Source organism: Xiphophorus hellerii, chromosome 4 (assembly GCF_003331165.1).
Source record: "Xiphophorus hellerii strain 12219 chromosome 4, Xiphophorus_hellerii-4.1, whole genome shotgun sequence".
Classification (NCBI taxonomy): Eukaryota; Metazoa; Chordata; class Actinopteri; order Cyprinodontiformes; family Poeciliidae; genus Xiphophorus; species Xiphophorus hellerii.
In genome coordinates, this window is record NC_045675.1 from 24,770,662 (window position 1) to 24,788,895 (window position 18,234).

Consider the following 18,234-nt stretch of genomic DNA (forward strand, 5'->3'; position numbering starts at 1 on the left):
GTGATAACAGGAAAATTCTTACTGGTTTTTTGCTTATCTTCAGCATTTTTGGTACCATCATCGGTCATGTGAAGTATGGCAATCTAGTGCAGTTAGACTCAACAACAGCAGCTGGTGACATATATACAGTCAACACCAAAATTATTCATACTTCTCATAAATTACGCATTCTTAAAAACTTCACTAAAAATTTGTATCTTCAAGATTTACGCCAGGATCTCTTGGATCGCACTCAACAAATGGAATGTTGTTTTGTTGTAACGGTACTAAATTTTGCAGATAGCATTTGCACTTAAAAGAAAAACATTTTAGAACATATTTGAATATTTTATTTACAATTCAAAACACATTTGTCCATGAGTTAATGCACTTTATTTTTTAAAGCAAACATATGAATTCTAGCCATCCAGACATGAAAACCAATATTTTACAAGCACATACCCTTGTGTGTGCATTTGTTGACGTTTGCAGCCTCCTGGGATTGCATGATTTTAAATATGACCATGAAATGGCAATGGAAATGTATTATGCTTTATTCTTTGCAGATCCAATAAATCTCTACAAGAGAGATCCTTAAATCATTTCCTGTGAATGTGGATCTAATTTTTACAGAAAAAAAAAAAAGATGAGTTGTAGCTAGTAGTAGACCTCTCTGATCTTTGCCTGCAGTGCATCACACGTTTTCTTGGCATCTCCCAGCAACATTGATGTATTGGGTTTGTAGAAAATGGGGTTGTCCACCGCCGCGTAGCCAACTCCCAATGTACGCTTCATCACTATAACCTGTAGGGAAAACATACATCAAGTCAGTTCTATAAGCAAGACGTTATATATATCCACTAAGAGTTCATAGAATATTCCCGAACAGACCTGTTTGGACTTCCACACTTCCAGCACAGGCATGCCGGCAATTATAGAATTGGGATCTTCTTGTGCAGCAGAATTCACCGTGTCGTTTGCTCCGATGACCAGCGTCAAGTCCGTCTCTATGGGTCACCAACATTCACACTTTTAGTAACGAGATAGATAAAGAATAACGCTCCACTCCCCATCTCACGCTGTCATAAACAAGAACCATGTGTACTAGACAGTGTGCTGGTTGCTAAGAAAACACCAACGGTTGTCCGAATAACATGGCATGTCTGAATATTAACACACACATGCGTGGCAGCTGGAAGTGTAAATGGAAATGTGGACGTGTTTAATACACAAAGGCTGATATTGTTATTTTATCTTATACTGTCCTGCCAAAGTGATAACCGTGCCTCAATAAATACTATGTTTCTGTCTTCGTAATTTATTTTTAAAAGAGTTTGCCTGGAAAGTCGTCATTGATCTCATCCATCTCCAGGACCACGTCATAGGGGACGCCAGCTTCAGCCAGGAGAACATTGAGTTGGCCAGGCATGCGACCAGCCACGGGGTGGATACCAAACCTGTCAGAGACACACAGATCAAAAGTCATCAATCATCCTCCTGCTTTTTCTGAGAATAAAAAAAAAGCCCTCGTCTCTTTCAAATGAGTACATGTAGACCTAAAGAAATATATGGTCACATGTATTTTGCAAACATGCATCATTTGTTTATATTTCCTCTTCTTCCATTATTTTGTCATCCATCTTTGGCATTTTTAGTGCATATATCTGCTATGCAACCTGCTATCGTCAAAAACGTAGCATCCAATCGGACATGTTTTTATTTATTTTTGCCTAGATGTGTACAGATGGAAAGGTACCTGCTACAAACTGTTAACTTTAGAAGACTGAATAGATTTGCATCCTGCACGTTTTTGTAAAAAAAAATACAAACATAACTTTCCTTCGCTCTTACAGTTAATGCACTGCTTTTACTAATCTATCACATCAAATCCCAATAAAATGTTGGTATGTGAAATCTAAACAGCCTTGAAAACCTCTGTGTGAGACCAAGATCACTTTGAAAGATTGGAGGAAAGTTTGACTCCTCGGACAAGCAATAACAAGCTGTCGCTAAACTTGATTAACACCAAGATAATGTTATTTGGAAACTCCGGAGCAAGTACAGAAATAAAATACAGATAAATGAAGTAAACATTGAAAGGATCCAGGAACACAAATTTCTGAGAGTTATTGTTGATGAAACGGTCACTAGGAGAGCGAATGTTAGATATATACAGAATAAAGTATCAAAAAAAATTTTCATACTAACCAAAGCCAAGAAGTTGGTTAAACAGAAAACACTGCACATTCTTTACCGTTCCCTAGTTTTACTCTAGCTCAGTTATTGCGTAGAGACATAAAATTACCTTGCAGTCATTAAACTGTGAAAAAAAGCAACAAGAATTGCCATACAGTTGGCTATCTGGTTAACACAAACTTATTTCTAAATTCTAAATTATTAAAACTTACTGACTTTATAAATTATAGAGTGTGCATCTTATTTAAGGCCCAAAATAAACGCTTACCAGAAAATATTCAAAAACATGGGGTGGGGAGGTAACAGTGCAAAAAAGGTACAAAATTGCTCACCTGACAGTCTTGCCTTGTTCTCTTAACATCTTCACCATGTCTGCTATTGGGTACTGGGCTTTGGCTGCACACAAACCCCAACCTAAACAAAAAAAATAAATGGTTAAAACATGAGTTAGGAAATCTCACTCCTACGCTCTATATTACAAGAGCAAAATTTCTTAGTTCTGGGTTCTTGATACACATCAGCCCTATTGTTCATAGTTGAATAGAAACACAATAGTCCAAAACCGTCAATCATGTGTTCTTTATTAATTTTGCTCTCCTCTCTGTGTTCTTGTCCTTATTCAAATCCCAGCAGTTCAATAAGTCTGAGATCAATCTCTCTGAGAAATTGCAGCGTATGTGTGATGGATACGGGACCCCTGCGTGCAAAGAACCGTTTTGCCTCACCACTGTTTAACCCTGGTGGTCATGTTCCCAACAGAGTTCAGCATAGCCTCTTGTTAAGATTTTCCTGCCTGTTGTTGTTGTTGTTCTGAAGGCAGTCACTCATGACCTGTACGGTAATTCCCCAGACAGCCAGAGCCTTCCGTTTCCTCACTGCCCCCCTTTGTTGTTGACAGCGCATGGACAAGTCTAGAGCCTGGACCTAATAGTTGCTTCGACTTTTCCCTGTTACTGTAATCAAACCAGCGTGTTGGACCACACAGCTGTCCTCGCGTTGGTCCAGGGCCATTAGGCAACAACAGCAAGATGCGTTTCCAAGATTTTCAGAATGGTTGCTCTAGCTCAGGCTGCTAAACAACAACTTATTTGTCAGATAGATCTGGCTTTTCTTTTGTTAAGAAGAAGAAGAAGAAGAAAAAACATGATCTGGTAATTATCTCAACAATCATTTTTTTTATGTTGGTTGACAGATGATTCCAGGATCAACTACTAAGTGCACTGCTCCCTCTTGTGGTGCCTGATGTTTTCTTTTGTTGTCTCAAATGAATTAATCACCGCCATCAGTTACAGTCGCTGACATTTCCAAAGGATTCCAGGTTTTTTCATTACTGCCGTTTAGATGCATCTTTTGGCAAAGCGGTCAGTCTAAACCTTTTTTGTGTCAGGTAAATGAAACAAAAGACAGATGTTATTACAGAGCCAGACTGTCTGAGCAGAGCGGAGAATTCACTCTGTTCGGTCATGATATCATCCCACGCTGCAGCTGTGCCCCACCTGAAGAAAGATCAAAGTTAGACGTTGGTGTTTCCCAAAAGTCCTTGTCTTTTTTTGGAGTCTCTCTCTTTTTTTTTCTTTTCTTTTATTTTGGAACGTTGCAATGTGGTTACATCTGTTTTGAGCAAATTTTTCAACAAAAACGTCCAAAAGAAGCAGAAACACTCCCACACGGGGACATGCGATACTTCTGAACTCGTTCAAAAAGAGTTTTATGAATATTCTTGTTTTGGTGCCACATGCTATGACGGTGTTTGATGCTGAGTTTTGGCATTATTTTTAATGTTTGTTCATAAAGTTTGTGTAACAGTGTGTCCACGATCTGTTTAGAAAACAGACTAAATGTTACAACAGAATAAATGGCGAGTTATTCCCAGGGTACTCATCAAGGATTTCATAATTAAAACATGTGTAGCTTTTTTTATTTGCAGATTTATTGGTATCCAAATCGTTCCATGAGTGGAACTGTGAATTTCTGTATGATCAACTGGAACAAAGTGTTTTGCCCTGATTGCGATTGTAGGCCTTAATCTGTACGTAACAGAAAAACAAACCAGCATACAGAGAAAAGATGAAATCCCCTCCACAGTTACTCTCACTCCTGTTGAAGATGTGCAGAGATTTAAAAGAAATCATAATTTTAATTGCAGTGATGTAATCTTCCACTGATTTTATTCTAGTACAGTGGGGAAAAAACACAAAAACAACAATGTCACACTCAATAATTAGTGTAAAATAACTTTCACTGAAGCATTTTAAATTATAACCTCAAATATTTAATTTAATTTGAATGTATTAAATCTTTTGCTTAATATTTCATGAGTTATTGTTTTCCCTGGGGTGTAAAGTTTCTTTTAGCCTTTGGCTTACTGGGCAAGGACCAATGTTTATCCTGCCACCATGAAGAGTGAGATGTAAACATTTTGCTGTAAGGGAACTGCAGCAAAGAGTGGCATCTGGGGTCTCCAAGTCTCCATGACAACCATTAGACAGCATCCACAAACCAACTAGTTTAGGAAAAGTAGGAAAAAATATTTCCTGTCCTACCATCACAAAGGAAAAAATGGAGGTTATACTAAATGGAGCTGTTTGTCTTGTTAGGATGTGATCAAGATTGAGATTTTGATGAGTATATGAAAGACAGCCTAACACCCACGAGTACGTACAGAGGAGGATCTGTCATGCTGTGGGACCTTGTTATCCTCCAACGTGTTGGAGTGCAATACCAGGAGGCTGTGAAGTTGACCGAGAATGGGTAATCACAGTTTTTATTTTCCTTTTTTAATGTGTAATGATTCAAAACAAAAGGTCAAATCAACGTATAAGTGATATATCAGACACAAAATCAACTTTCTTCGCCTGCCGCCTCAGTTCTAAATACCATGGAAAACCTGCTGTGTGAGCTGAAGAGAGGAGATCATGAGATCATTCAGGAATCTGGATGTTCTGGACAAAATGTGCGAAATGAGAATGGTGAAAAATCCTTCTCTTTGTTTGATCCAACTTTGTGAAATGGAGAAAACTAATTGCTGCTCTAAGAGAGCGGAGAGTACAAAAACAGAAGGCAATAATTGTGAAATTTCTTACTTTGTTAAAAGCAATTATTTCTTAACACAGGAATTTTTCAATGCACTAAAAACTTTTTTTTGTTTTTTAAGATTTTCAGTGCGAGATCAAATAAAATAAAAAAAAGCATGAGTATTTGAATGTTTTTACACATGTAGTGCCAATACTTGAGGATACGAATGTGTTATCTTTGCAACCATGTAGAAGCAGAGATGTAAAAAAATAGTTTAAAAAGCAAAAAAACTGAGGCTGTTTTTTATTTAATTCTGTTGGAGTATGCTGTAATCATAACGTACTGGATAATCAACACTCAGAAATACTGCATTTTGGTTTTAAAGTCTACCTGGTGTGATGATGACGGTGTTGGCTTCTTTGATTATGTCAATAGTTTGCTCCACATTGACCTCGGTGTGGGTGCCGACGATCTCCATGGGCTTCCCACCTAACGTGGAGGTGGTGCCGTACCCTCCCAGGATCACGTTGGGCAACGAGCGGTTCATGGCCTTGGAGGAACGAAGGAACTCCGTCTCAGATTCTTATCACAAGCGTAGCCTAAACAAAACACATCTACTCACCACGCACATGATGTACGAAAGGATGGCCCCAGAGGAGCCGATCAGGGCTCCCACGATCGTCATGAGGTTGTTGTCTAGCAAAAAGCCCTCAGCGCAGAGCGCCCATCCTGAGTAGCTGTTCAGCACAGTGATGACCACCGGCATGTCAGCCCCACCGATAGCTGCTGTGAGTGTTACACCCTGGAAGAACATGGAAACGGTGTGCAAACTTCTGTGCTACTCAGTTTCGGTAAAAGCTCTTTGCAGTTTCAACGTACTTGGCATCTAACAAAGTGCAGCGTCAAATTTCATCAGCTAAAATGTAACCGAATCCAGACCGGTTTTTGGAACTTTTTTTCTGAAAATGTGTTTCCACAAAGCTGAAACTTTGCTGCCTCATGTTTGCTGCTCAGATGTTGCTGTAACTCTCACCATGACAGCTGAAAGCCCGGACACCCCCATCAGGCAGCCCATCCCGGTGCCGTAGCTGGAGCTGAGCATAAAGGGCACCATGCCTCCCATGGATGCCGCCATCAGACCGGCGTTCAACATGTGTCGACCAGGCAACAGCAGGGGGGCGGAGTCCAGCATGCCTACAGGCAAAGAACAATTATTTTCAAAAGCCAGAAATGATTGTCAATCGTTTGTAGGGATAATTGACAACATAAAACACAGAGCGTAATTAGTTTCAAGCGCCCCTTTGGAGATCCAGATGTCTCTGCGGGGGCATCTATTACAATCTGTTACAAGACAACAACTAATCCTGCAACCACAGCCACTGCCCTGTGGTCAACAAATCACTTCTTACCATAATGTTTCTCATGTGTTCCCCTTGATCAGTTCACACAACAGTTTAAATAAAAGACTGCTGATAACTGCACGCAAAGCCCCAACCCTGACCTGGACCCCACAGAGGATTTGGCTTTAACCACTAGGAGACAATCAATGCAAGTGGATATATAAAGCTTTTCGGTTTCGGTGTCTTCTAAAGGTACTCGCTTGAACTTTCTCATCTTTTGTTAGTTTACAACTACAAACTGGTGTTTATATGGAACAATGTGACAGACCAATACAAAATGAAACATAACTGCATTATTTTTGCAAGGCATTGTATCTAGCTAGCAGAGCAGAACCTCGGTTTTAGAGTTTCATAAACTTCTAAGCTTGAGACCCAAAATAACAAAGGCCATCATGGCAAAACCATCCTTAAAAACATTATTTATAACGTTTTTAATGTAATTTCTGGTTAAATAATGTGCAGTTTAAATTTAACCTAAGCTCTGAAGGCAAGCTCAGGACCCCCCACAAAGTGTTTCTCAACCCAAAAGGTCTCCAATGCATTTGAATGTTGGAGAAGCTGAACGTAGTTTTGGTTAGCAGCTCCAACCTTGCAGCTTTCCGTAGGCCACCAGAGATCCGCTGAAGGTGACGCCTCCGATGTAGGTGCCCAGGTAGGCCACTGTCTTCAGGACACCAGCTGCAGGGTGAGTTTCCAGGTGAGGGAACTCAATCATGTACTCGGCGACGCAGGTGAGGACAGCCGCGAGTCCCACCAGGCTGTGGAAGGCTGCCACCAGCTGTGGCAAGTCCGTGATTTCAATACGCTTGGCGATGGTGAGGCCTGTGGTCGAGATGTGACATCAGTAAATTGCTACTGTATTTGAAAGCGACAAAGAGCCAAATGTTATTAAGCAAACACCTGTTTTCTGCTACTAAGCCAAACTCAGCAAAGTAATCAGTTGGGTTTGCTGAAAAGAGATGCAGCTATAGCACTGATGCATATGCATGTATGGTAAATTAAAGGGGCGGTATTGCTTTCCAGCACATGGTGCCATTTTATAGCATAATCAATTAAGTATGTTACCTTCAGTGGCTATAAAAATGCTACATATACCAAATATGACTTAAAAGAAATTTGACTTGGCAATTTAGCGCCTTGAAATTGGGCCTCTGTCGCTTTAAAAACTCCTGCTCTTTCCAACACTCCGCCTTGAGGAACGTCATCACAACGTCACTCCTCTATTAACCCGTTAATGATTTTTTTTTTCACAAGCTTTACAGCTCATATAATAGCTTGATACTTCAGGTAGTATTGACTTGAATATCATTACCTGGAAAAATCAAGGAAATACCGTGATACAACTCCTTTTGATGTTATTTATTATAACATAATGTAAAGCTCAAAAGAGCCAATTTTACATAATAACGCCCCCTTGACGATCAATAACTGTCTTACTGAACGCTAAAACTAAAAGATGAAATCTTTCATAAAGACTCAAGTAGAGATTTGCAAAATTAACAAGATATATACTGATAGATATCTAAACTGCGCTTCAAAAACCAATACCCATTGCTTTCTTCACACAGCATGTTTCTATGTGGTCTAGATAATGGAGAACAATACTATATTAGACAGTGCTAAAAAGAGAATAATCAATGCCAGAGACAGGACTTTCCAGCATCGCAGTGATGTGTTAGAGCTACAACACAGAGATAGCATTAAAAACACATACCAAGGGTCCCCCCAGTGGCCATAGCTAACGACATCTGAGACAGCAGCTCTGGCGACGGCTTGAGGGCACCGATGGTGGCAGCAAGGCCCCCTGCTACTCCCATCATGCCCAGGGCGTTCCCCAATCGAGATGTGCGCTGGGCGGAGAGGCCTGCCAACGCCCCGACGCAACACAAGCCTGAGCCCAGGTATATCATCTGAGGGAATTAAAGAAATTGAAAAAAACTAAGTCACGTCATAAAAAAAGCAACGACCAAAATAAGTATACCTATTTCCGTAAAGTTGTTTAAGACTTTACGGAAGACTAAGTAGATCAGAGAATCTCCCATCACCTGCTCTATGCTGTACCCAGCAGCCAGTGAAGCTCCGTATCCTCCAACGAAAGCAGCCCCAGGCAACAAGTAAAGGTAGTTGTATTCAGGAGGGTCAGTGGGACGTTTGAACATGTCCAGCATTCTCTGGGTGATGAGGAAACCACCTGCACAGGCACAGCAAAAACAAAGCAAAAAAAAACATAGTAGGCATTTAGCTGCACAGCTAATAAATCACATTCTCCTCTGTTGTGTGCGTGACGACTATCAGACCGGCGATGTTGATGGATGAAACAAAGGCGGCGGCCAGGGCGAGAGTCTCAGGAAGGCTGGAGGGTGTGAGACCTCCACCCATCAGCACCAGACCTCCTACCGCCGTCAGGCCTGAGAGGCGGAACGGGCAGCATGAATAACAGCAGCAAAGAACCACACAAAGCGCCAGACTGTACACTGACCCCCTGACCTGAGATGGCGTTGGTGACAGACATGAGAGGCGAGTGCAGAGCGGGGGTCACCCCCCACACGGTGTGGTATCCCACAATCCCAGCCAAACCGAACGTTGTGACCATCTGAGTGAAAGCTGCGTTTGGGGAGATGATGCCCAGAGCCAGACAGGTGGACACACCTGATATTAAGACAAACAGCAGAGAAGCATCATTGACATATGAGCATCTTCACAGCTTTTCTTAAGGTAGGATCCCTCAATCTGCGCTCTTTAGATAGATTTATTACCCAAAACAGAAGAAAGTGTGGCTGCTGAGTTACCATGTCATTCATTTTCAATCTTTCTTTGATATATCCTCATACTATTCTGTAGAGCTACTGAGGTTTTAAACATTAACAGCTCTAAAGCTCTTGTAAAGTGCCTGTAAAAAACCCCAAAGAAAACGCAAGTACAGGATTAAGAATCAGGCCTCATCCAGACAAAAAACATGCATGTTCTGTTCAGTTTTTATAGATATCCCAAGGGCAAATTTGTTTACAGCAGGCATCATTTATAAAAGCCACAAAAAAACATCCACTGCTAGTACAGGACAACTACAAAGAGAAATAATGGATCATCTCAAATCATAGCACGTAATAGACAAAAATAACAAGAATATAAAATGTGTATTATTTTAACAAACCTAAAAAGTTGTCTAGTCTGGGTATTGCAGTATAAACCAGGGAGATTAAAGTCAGCAATGGCAGGAATAAAAGAAACCCTACCACACCAGGTTCTGATCTTGGAGATCCTAAAGCGGCGGCCAGATGGAAGAAGATGAAACTCGCTCTAACGTGGATGTTGTGCATTGTTAACGATCAGTTCTCACACGCTTGGAGTGTATTCTGGAGCTGGGCTTGCTTCACTCCAATTACCTTGCTTGCCACATTAGTGAGCCTCATCAACCAGTTTTTACTAGACAGGGTAAGGAAACCAAACAGAGCCACGCAACAATAAAAATGGAACAGAATCAATAAAACACTGATAAAACAGTCACTAATAAATTAGAAACTTTAAAAGAACCCAGTTTACTTAAAAAAAAAATCAAATAAAAAATGGCGCTGCTGGATCTAATTACACCCTGCATCCATTTTTGATTAAAAGCTCAGCTTATTATCAATAAGAGTTTATACTCAATTACGATTTCAGCTTCCAGGTTGTGAATGACAGTGATGCTAGACAGGGATTTATGAAAGTCAGTGAACATATCTTTAGTTTTGGATGCATTAATTGCACCATGTTGTAAAGTCCTCTACGACGGCACTATTCTCAGTTTCACTGTCGTTTAAAAGAGTTATAACAGGGTCATCAGCAAATTTCAAAGTTCGTCTGTTCTCATGCGTGCTCCTACAGGAACTGCACAAAGAATGAACAGCACTGAAGAAAGGACACCACCCTGCAAATAGGAAGGTTAAGGGTGACAACCCGCCATTAGTTTTCACACATTGTGACAGATCTGACAGAGAGCCTAACAACCAGCCTACAAGATTTGGATTCAGATGAAACACTGACAAAAGTTCATTCGCAAGAAGATAGAGCTGGATAGTATTAAATGCACATGGAAAATCAATAAACAACAGCCTTGGGTGTGTGTTAGGGACCTCCAGATGCTCCACTAAAAGGTTTATCAAAAACAGAGTTGCGTCCTGCACACTCCCGCCTGGTGAGCGAACTGAAGAGGACCTAAAGTGGCCAGCAGCCTGTTTCAGAACGCCCTGTTTCTTTATCCTCTCAAAGCCTTCATCACCGAGGAGGTGAGGGCTACTGGTCTGAAGTCACTGAGGACCTCAGGGTTCTTATATTTTTGCAACAGTAACAATTGTGGCATGTTTCCACACTTTACAATCTGCTGCTGAAGAGGCTGATTAGAAATCATTTTCAAAATTTTACTAAGTTGGAGAGCACAGTGCTCTGTCATTTCTGAAAGTGCAAGAATACGCAAAATACTACGGTAGCTATGTTACTGTTTTAGGAGCATGCACATGGTGCTGGCATGGTGGAGGTACAATATAATCATTTTTAAAAATTACATTTGCATACCCCTTCCCTTCGTCTCTGTTTGTGGTGTATTCTGATACACTATTACAGCACCACATATAGTATTTTTGTGTGGATGAGGATAATCCTACAAATAACCCCATGTTTCCGATGAACATTTTAAATAAATAGATCAGGAAAAACACAGTTTTCTGAGCAACTTTGTTTTTCTTTGTCTCTTAATGTGAGAAACAAACATAAGGCTAATTTTTTAAATGTTGTATTGGGACTAAGGCTACACTACTCTGCTAGAGCTATGGTACATTTCTAACCAAAACTAGAGATGTAAAAGAAACATTTGATGACACGCTGATAAATATCTTGAGCATATGTGTGCATGTAAAATGTTAACCTTTTTATTTATGTTTAGAACATAACGTCCTGAACGTATCTCTTCTGTCTGACAGGAAAGCGATTCACTCCAATGACTCCCATGGCAGAACAGAAATTCTTTTAAAAACTGAGAGTTTTTTATTGTCATACATTCTTCTTTTTCTATTTCTGTAAAAAGGCAAAAAAAAAATTAACCATTATTCCAATTAAAATCTGTAAAGAGGACCAACACCATCAAACTCATGCCAAGTGGCACGAGTTTGCACGCCTCCAACAAAAAGACTGACAGTCGACAAAAACATCCATTTGAGTAGGAATTTAGATTTGTAACGTCAACGATTGTCACTTTGTGTCTGACCTGCAGTGTAGACCCCGGCAGAGGTCAATGTGCGGTTAAAAGGGGAAACTATTGCAGCTTTTTCAGCCTCCAACTCTGCCACAGTTTTCTGTTTCACGGGGGCCGGCGGAGTCGTTTTAGGCAGTGGAGACGGGAACATGTTGTGACCTTCCTGTTCAGGCGGGGGGGGAAACACACAAATATACCCTAGTGAGCACAAGTAAAAGATCCATGAGGTGTACATGTTAGACAGAGAATTCAATATTTGTGTGATTTGCATTTTGGAACATCTGGACTGGATGGTGGGAGTCCTGCAGCAGGAGATTACACTAAGCAAACAGCACTCATTGACCAGTTAGCAAGGGTTTTGAAGATTAATTTACTTTAGAAAGACTTGAATTATGCGTCGGTCCACCAGCAATAAGTCAATATGCCCTACTGAGCTTGCATGATTTCACTGCTATAGACATCGTGTCCAAACCAAAATTCCTGAAAATGTTTCCAGTTTGAGCCTTACCCAGCTGGAACTGGGGTTTTTTTTGGTCCTGGAGCTTGACTTGACAAGATGTGATAGCTCATGCTGAGAGGGAGCGGAGGACGCCAGCAGAGACTTTAACAGCAAATCAAAACCAACCTTCATCACAAGAGTCCCACGGATGACATGGTCGATTGTTCCATAGTCAAATTCCTCGCGGGGCTCGTAGTGGAAGTACTCCTTGTCTGGACTGATGGCTTTCAGCAGCTTCAGGACATTGTTGGAGTACAGAGTGCTGGCCTGTGTGGGCATGCGGCTGGGCAGGTCGGTGTAACCTATGTGAGTGACTCCCTGGTTTAAACAGAAAACGTTATTAATCTGTGAATTTTCCTCTGGGGTGAACAGGTTGGGGAACATTTTTATTGCTGTATTTTAAAACACAGACAGAAACCTGACCTTGTAGACATACAGATCTCCTGGCTTGGTGGTCTCTATGTTTCCTCCAGTTTCTGCAGCCAGGTCCACCACCACAGAGCCGTCCCTCATTGACTCGACAAACTCCGTCTTAATTAACACGGGAGCCTTTTTTCCTGCATGATCGGAGACAAACAAAAAATTGTAAACTAAGCTGAATTTGAACCAAACTATTTTAAGCAGATTTGGACTAAACTGAAAGTTTGGGACTTGAAACGAAATGGGCTGACACAGTTAGTTCCCATTTTTGAAGCAGAACCCCAAAAAAAAAGAACACCAAAACAAGGACTTTTGGCAAATAAAGGCATCCGTTAGAATGGCCAAGTCAAAGTCCGGACACTAAATCCACCCGAGAAATTTTTTGTAAGCCCTTGAATACGTCTGTTTATGAATGCTTTTCATCCAATAAGACTGAAGTTAGAGATATTCTCCAAAGAAAAAAGCCTAAATTTTCAGTCCAATATGTGCAAAGCCAGTGGAGACAAACTGTACCCTGCAGCTGTAAATATGGTGAAAGGTAATTCTCCAAAGTACTGACTTGGAGAATCAAGAGAACCTGCAAACACAAATGCAGGCCACATATTTTAGATTTTGATTTGCAGAAAAGATTCATAAATATGTATCCTTTTTCTTTCGAGAGATACACATGCTTTTGCAGTGTACTGTAAGTAGCTCTTTCGACATACTCTTCACCAGTAAGCATCAGAGCTCAGTATGTTATCTCCGAACGGAGCTTTGCGAGTTGTTTATTAGCAAATTAGTTCATCCATCTTCCTGACATGCAGATCCCTGTAATCCATCTTGCAAAGTTTTGCTCATGCAGGAACTTTAGCACGGATGTTGGGGACCTCCAAAGATTGAATTAACTTCAAGTCAGATACCATGTTTGGATAAAACCGTGTGAAAATAAAGGCCTTAGATCAGCATGTTAGCCTTGAAATCCATCAGCAAAATCAGCAACAACTCATTTCCTTTTTTTTTCTTCTTCTTCTTTGACCATCAACTTAAAAAAAACACACACTGGATGTATGCACGCTTCCGAACAAGAAACAGCAGGCCATTTATCTTAACTTTAAACACCTGAAGATAAAGAAAAGTGGTTGAAGGTTTCATTGTTACCGACCTGGGATCAGGGCAGTGCTGATGACGATGTCGACATCTTTACACTGCTTGGCGAACAGGGCCATCTCAGCCTCAATGAACTCCTTTGACATCTCCTTGGCGTAACCTCCGACCCCTTCGCCAGCCTCTTTGATGTCTACTTCCAAAGGCTCTGCCCCAAATGACTTGAACTGCTCAAGTGCTGCTGGCCTGACAGGAAACAAACAGTCAGCTTTTCGTCAAGCTCACTAACCTTCATCACCGAGTCTGCCAGTCTGAAACACAAGGCGTCTTTTTCGTTTCATCTCATACCTGGTGTCAAAGCCTCTCACTATGGCTCCCATTGACTTGGCTGCCCCTGCTGCTGCTAAACCAGCCACCCCACCTCCAATAACCAGGACCTGAGCACAGCAGAAACATCAAGAGAAGAATCAGTCCACAGTTTTTAACGTGTCCGTAAAAAGAAAACGCTAAAGTTGGACTTAAGCCTCTCATTATAGAAAAAAATGTAAAAAACATTCAGTTGAGGGTTACCTTAGCTGGAGGGACTTTTCCTGCAGCTGTGATTTGACCAGTGAAGAACCGGCCAAAGTGGTTGGCAGCCAGAACTACAGCTTTGTATCTGCCAAAATAACACGTTTAACAAAACCACATTCTTTGTTGCCGAAAGCAAGTTTTCTTATGTTTACAGTATATGACAGAAAGAATGAGTCTATTCCTATTGATATCAAATAAGATATGACACAGTGTCTAATTTAATGCTTTTGCAATTATTATTTGCAGGTCATGTAAATTTGCTGTCGACATACATAAAAACTAAAGCTGCAGAATTAAAATAAGTAATTACAATCTTGACTTCTGTGTATTCAGAATTAGGCAGTTTATTTTAGGCCTGATTTTTAAAAAAGTGCACCGTTTTCATTTATTAGGGGTACCTATAAGTGTACCTCTGTAAACTGATTATAATTGGAATGCTTTCTGTTTTTATGAAAACAAAAGCAACTTTCAGGGTGTCCATATCTGTTGATATTTATATTTGCACTGCCACTGCTGAGCACAGGTCTTGCAACTAAGATATAGGCCGTATATATTGGTATTCATAGAACTTTTTGACTGCTTCTATGCCAAACTTTAACAACTCATTATAATGAAAATAAAATATTTGTGATAAACTGATCGTCATTTCATAACAACACATGTCCATCTGACTGAAGGGATTAGTAATTTGTATCTCAGGGTGTTAAGATGAAATGTATAAAATAAGTTGCTCCTAATTTTACATTTATTTATTCTCAATTAGTGAATATTTATCAAGTTCAGATGGATGGATGGATGCTCTCATCTGAGCACATGACACACATCATCAGGCAGTGATACCAGTTGCCTAACAACAGTGTTATTACCTCTTATCTGCGTGTTTGTCTGTACATACGTGAATCTCCATGTTTATCTAGATATTTCTTTACCCAGCGATGTTGGCCATGGAGCTGAGAGCGTCGCATCCCTGGGCGATGGTAACTCTGGGCACCTGGTCCATGGCCAGCACGGTGCTCTGCCTCTCTGACAGCTTCTTCATCAGGTCTGGATTCTGTGCCGGATAGATGAAGCTCACCAAAGTGGACTTGGGTTTCAGGAGGTCTGCTTCACCCAAACTGGGAGCTCGAACCTGGAAAAGAAAGGGAATAAATGAGAGGTAGTGTAGATTACAATATTTCATATAGCTAAGGGACGATGTTAAGAGGAATAGAAGGGGCATGTGAAACCTTGAGGACCAAATCTGAGCCGAGAGCTCCCTTGACGTCGGTGATGGTAGCCCCTGCATCCTTGTACTGCTGGTCAGAGAACTTGGCTTCATCTCCAGCTCCGCTCTCCACTTGCACCTTGAAGCCCTGCTTGACCAGAGCCTGAACCCCGGCGGGTGACAGCGCCACCCGACGTTCATTCAAAACTGTTTCTTTAGGAACTCCAACCACTAAATCTTTGTAGGGCACACCTAAATGAACACACAGGGAGTGAGAGTTAGGCCCGCCTTTCTTCAGAGGATCTCAAAAGGCATTTTCAGATGAATATTTAAAGTTGTGATCCTAATATTACAAGTTTGCATGCTCTGGCTTTAGAGAGCCAGCGTGAGTCTGCAGCTGACATTGTGTGGCCGGGGAACAATATCATGTTGCACATTTCTTTGTCCATACATGGCTTGGTGACCTCGCCACCATGGTGACATAAGTAGCAGGTGATTGGCTCTGATCCACTATGCTCACAGAGAGGCCTTCGCTCCTACAGAGACACTCAGAATTTCAACTTTAAAGCTTTCAGTAACCCCTAAAACCGCCACAAACACTCTTTGGTGTCTCCACAGTGACGTTACAGCAAACACATGCATCTCTCCAGGAAACCTGTCAGGCAGCAGCGAGGATTCAACATGTCACCTTTAACTGACCTACATGTTAGCAGCGCCCACAAGTCAGCGAGTGAAACAACTGCCTGCTTTCCCTATTTTGGGAACATCTCAGTGTTCTGAAAGCATTTTATGATCTAAATAGTTTTCCACTTCTCTGGGCCACAAAAAGGCAACTTTGAGCTTTGGAACCTTAAACTGGAGATGGGAAAAATCTAAATCAAGAGAGACTGTGTCTGAGCAGTATAGTTCCTACCTCTGGAAGCCTTTTGGTCCCATAACACAGGAAAAGTCCTAAAATGCCTCCTCCCAAGTATTTTCTGATGAACCCTCCTCTGGGACAAAACCAGGCAGGAGCTGGAGATGCAGCGCAGGAGAGTTGACATGGCTCCCTCAAACACAAACAAGCAGATAGATTATTCTGTGTTAAGACTGCTTCTTCATCTGGTGTCAGACACCAGAGGACATCTTGATTCCCTCCAGAAGGTCCCAATTCCCCCAGTTACACACTCAGGCCGTCTGTGCTGCAAGGCCTACAGACAGCAGAGTGACATTTCAACTCTGCAGGACACAACACACACACACACACACACACATTCACTCACTCGCTCTCTCTCTCTCAAGGCCTAGGGTTGATTACATGCAACGTTCCAGTTCGCGAGATCTGGAATTGTGACGACAGAGAGACGCAAGGGCTCAGTGGGGTCATGGAGACAGTTGAGTAAAAACGCATGACTCCATTCACAATTTAAAATGGGAAAATGATATTCTGATATTTTATAACAATGTGTAATTTATTGTGGGGATTCAACTTGTTCTGAAAACGGTTTTCCTCAGCAATGCAAAGTTTTCACTTTGTCCGTAATTGAATTAAACTATTATTTGGTTTCTGAAAATGAGAAATGAGAAGGTCAGTATTCTCAGGAAGCAACAACATTACATCTGACCAGCCAAGTAGTATATAAAATTCATTGCTTTATGTAGTTAAAAGATGCCTCAACAGGCTAGAAATCCAGTAAAATCATCAACAGTTGACACCACGACTCATTAATAATTATAATGTAAACATGTACCACGCATACTTCCTCTCAATTTGATATTTGCATATGACATTAGCTTTACATTTCAAAGTTCAACACACAATTATCTAGATTCAATGTATTTTCTTTTCTGTGCACTAGATGGCAACAAAGTGCTAGAGAACAAAAACTTAAACTCAGAATGTGTTGGACTACAATAACTTTTTCCTTTCACATCAAGCTGTATATAAACACAAAAATATATTATATTATATTATATTATATTATATTATATTATATTATATTATATTATATTATATTTATTTTTCCGTCTTTTGTAAGACCTGTAGTGGAGTTATTATTTTGCTTGGTTTGCTATTATGTTGAGTACACTAATGAACTCTTATCTTAAAAGAGTGGTGTATTATTATTTGGAAATCTGAATAGCTATTTGTTTTCCTTCATCAAACATAACTGCAATTTAGATTCCACGTTCCATCTATTTGAAAACTTACATGAAATACAGAATAGAAGACCAGATTTGCTTGTGTAGTTTATATATATGCAGTTATATAATTTGGGGTCTTTTCAATAAGGATCTCTGAAAGAGAGCCACAGTTTTACTAAACAAGTAATTAATTTAATACATATTTAATACATACATATTAAGTCACTAATGACTTAGTTTCGCTAAAAATGCATATAGTTAGTTTCAATTCATCTTTTTTCACCATGAATTTTTGTTTATCGTTCAAAACAAAAATTTTCAATACATTTATTTCAGAGTCAATGCTCATGTTTTCAGTTACAGTTATATTTTTCAAGCCAATATTTATTTTCAGTCTTCTTTTTAGCCTCATAATATATGCCCGATATAACTAGCTCGTACAAAATAGCGGTGGGTCGACTTCGCTGAAACGATGTTTGAGCTTGTGCGGTAGCCGTAGAATCCCTGCACGCGC

General features: G+C 40.5%; 1 protein-coding gene across 1 annotated transcript; it reads right to left on the minus strand.

The window, feature by feature from the left end:
* Nucleotides 1–353: 353 nt before the first annotated feature.
* Nucleotides 354–16,872, minus strand: nnt2 (nicotinamide nucleotide transhydrogenase 2). Its single transcript, XM_032560335.1, has 21 exons — nt 16,510–16,872; nt 15,619–15,848; nt 15,322–15,521; nt 14,390–14,477; nt 14,168–14,256; nt 13,878–14,065; nt 12,737–12,870; nt 12,440–12,631; nt 11,827–11,977; nt 9,078–9,239; nt 8,888–8,998; nt 8,636–8,781; nt 8,305–8,500; nt 7,179–7,412; nt 6,224–6,384; nt 5,813–5,992; nt 5,581–5,740; nt 2,508–2,589; nt 1,318–1,436; nt 871–986; nt 354–783 (listed from the first exon to the last, which is right to left on the minus strand). The coding sequence occupies exons 1-21, from the start codon at nt 16,637–16,639 to the stop codon at nt 637–639; spliced, it is 3,216 nt and encodes a 1,071-aa protein (XP_032416226.1). The 5' UTR covers nt 16,640–16,872; the 3' UTR covers nt 354–636.
* Between the last annotated feature and the right edge of the window lie 1,362 nt (nt 16,873–18,234).

Coding starts and splice junctions, on each gene's coding strand:
- nnt2 (XM_032560335.1), bottom strand. CDS start 16,639: ATGTCAACTCTCCTGCGCTGCATCTCCAGCTCCTGCCTGGTTTTGTCC. Junction 15,849..16,509: donor GGACCAAAAGGCTTCCAGAG/GTAGGAACTATA, acceptor GTGTTCATTTAG/GTGTGCCCTACAAAGATTTA. Junction 7,413..8,304: donor GGCCACTGGGGGGACCCTTG/GTATGTGTTTTT, acceptor TCTCGACCACAG/GCCTCACCATCGCCAAGCGT.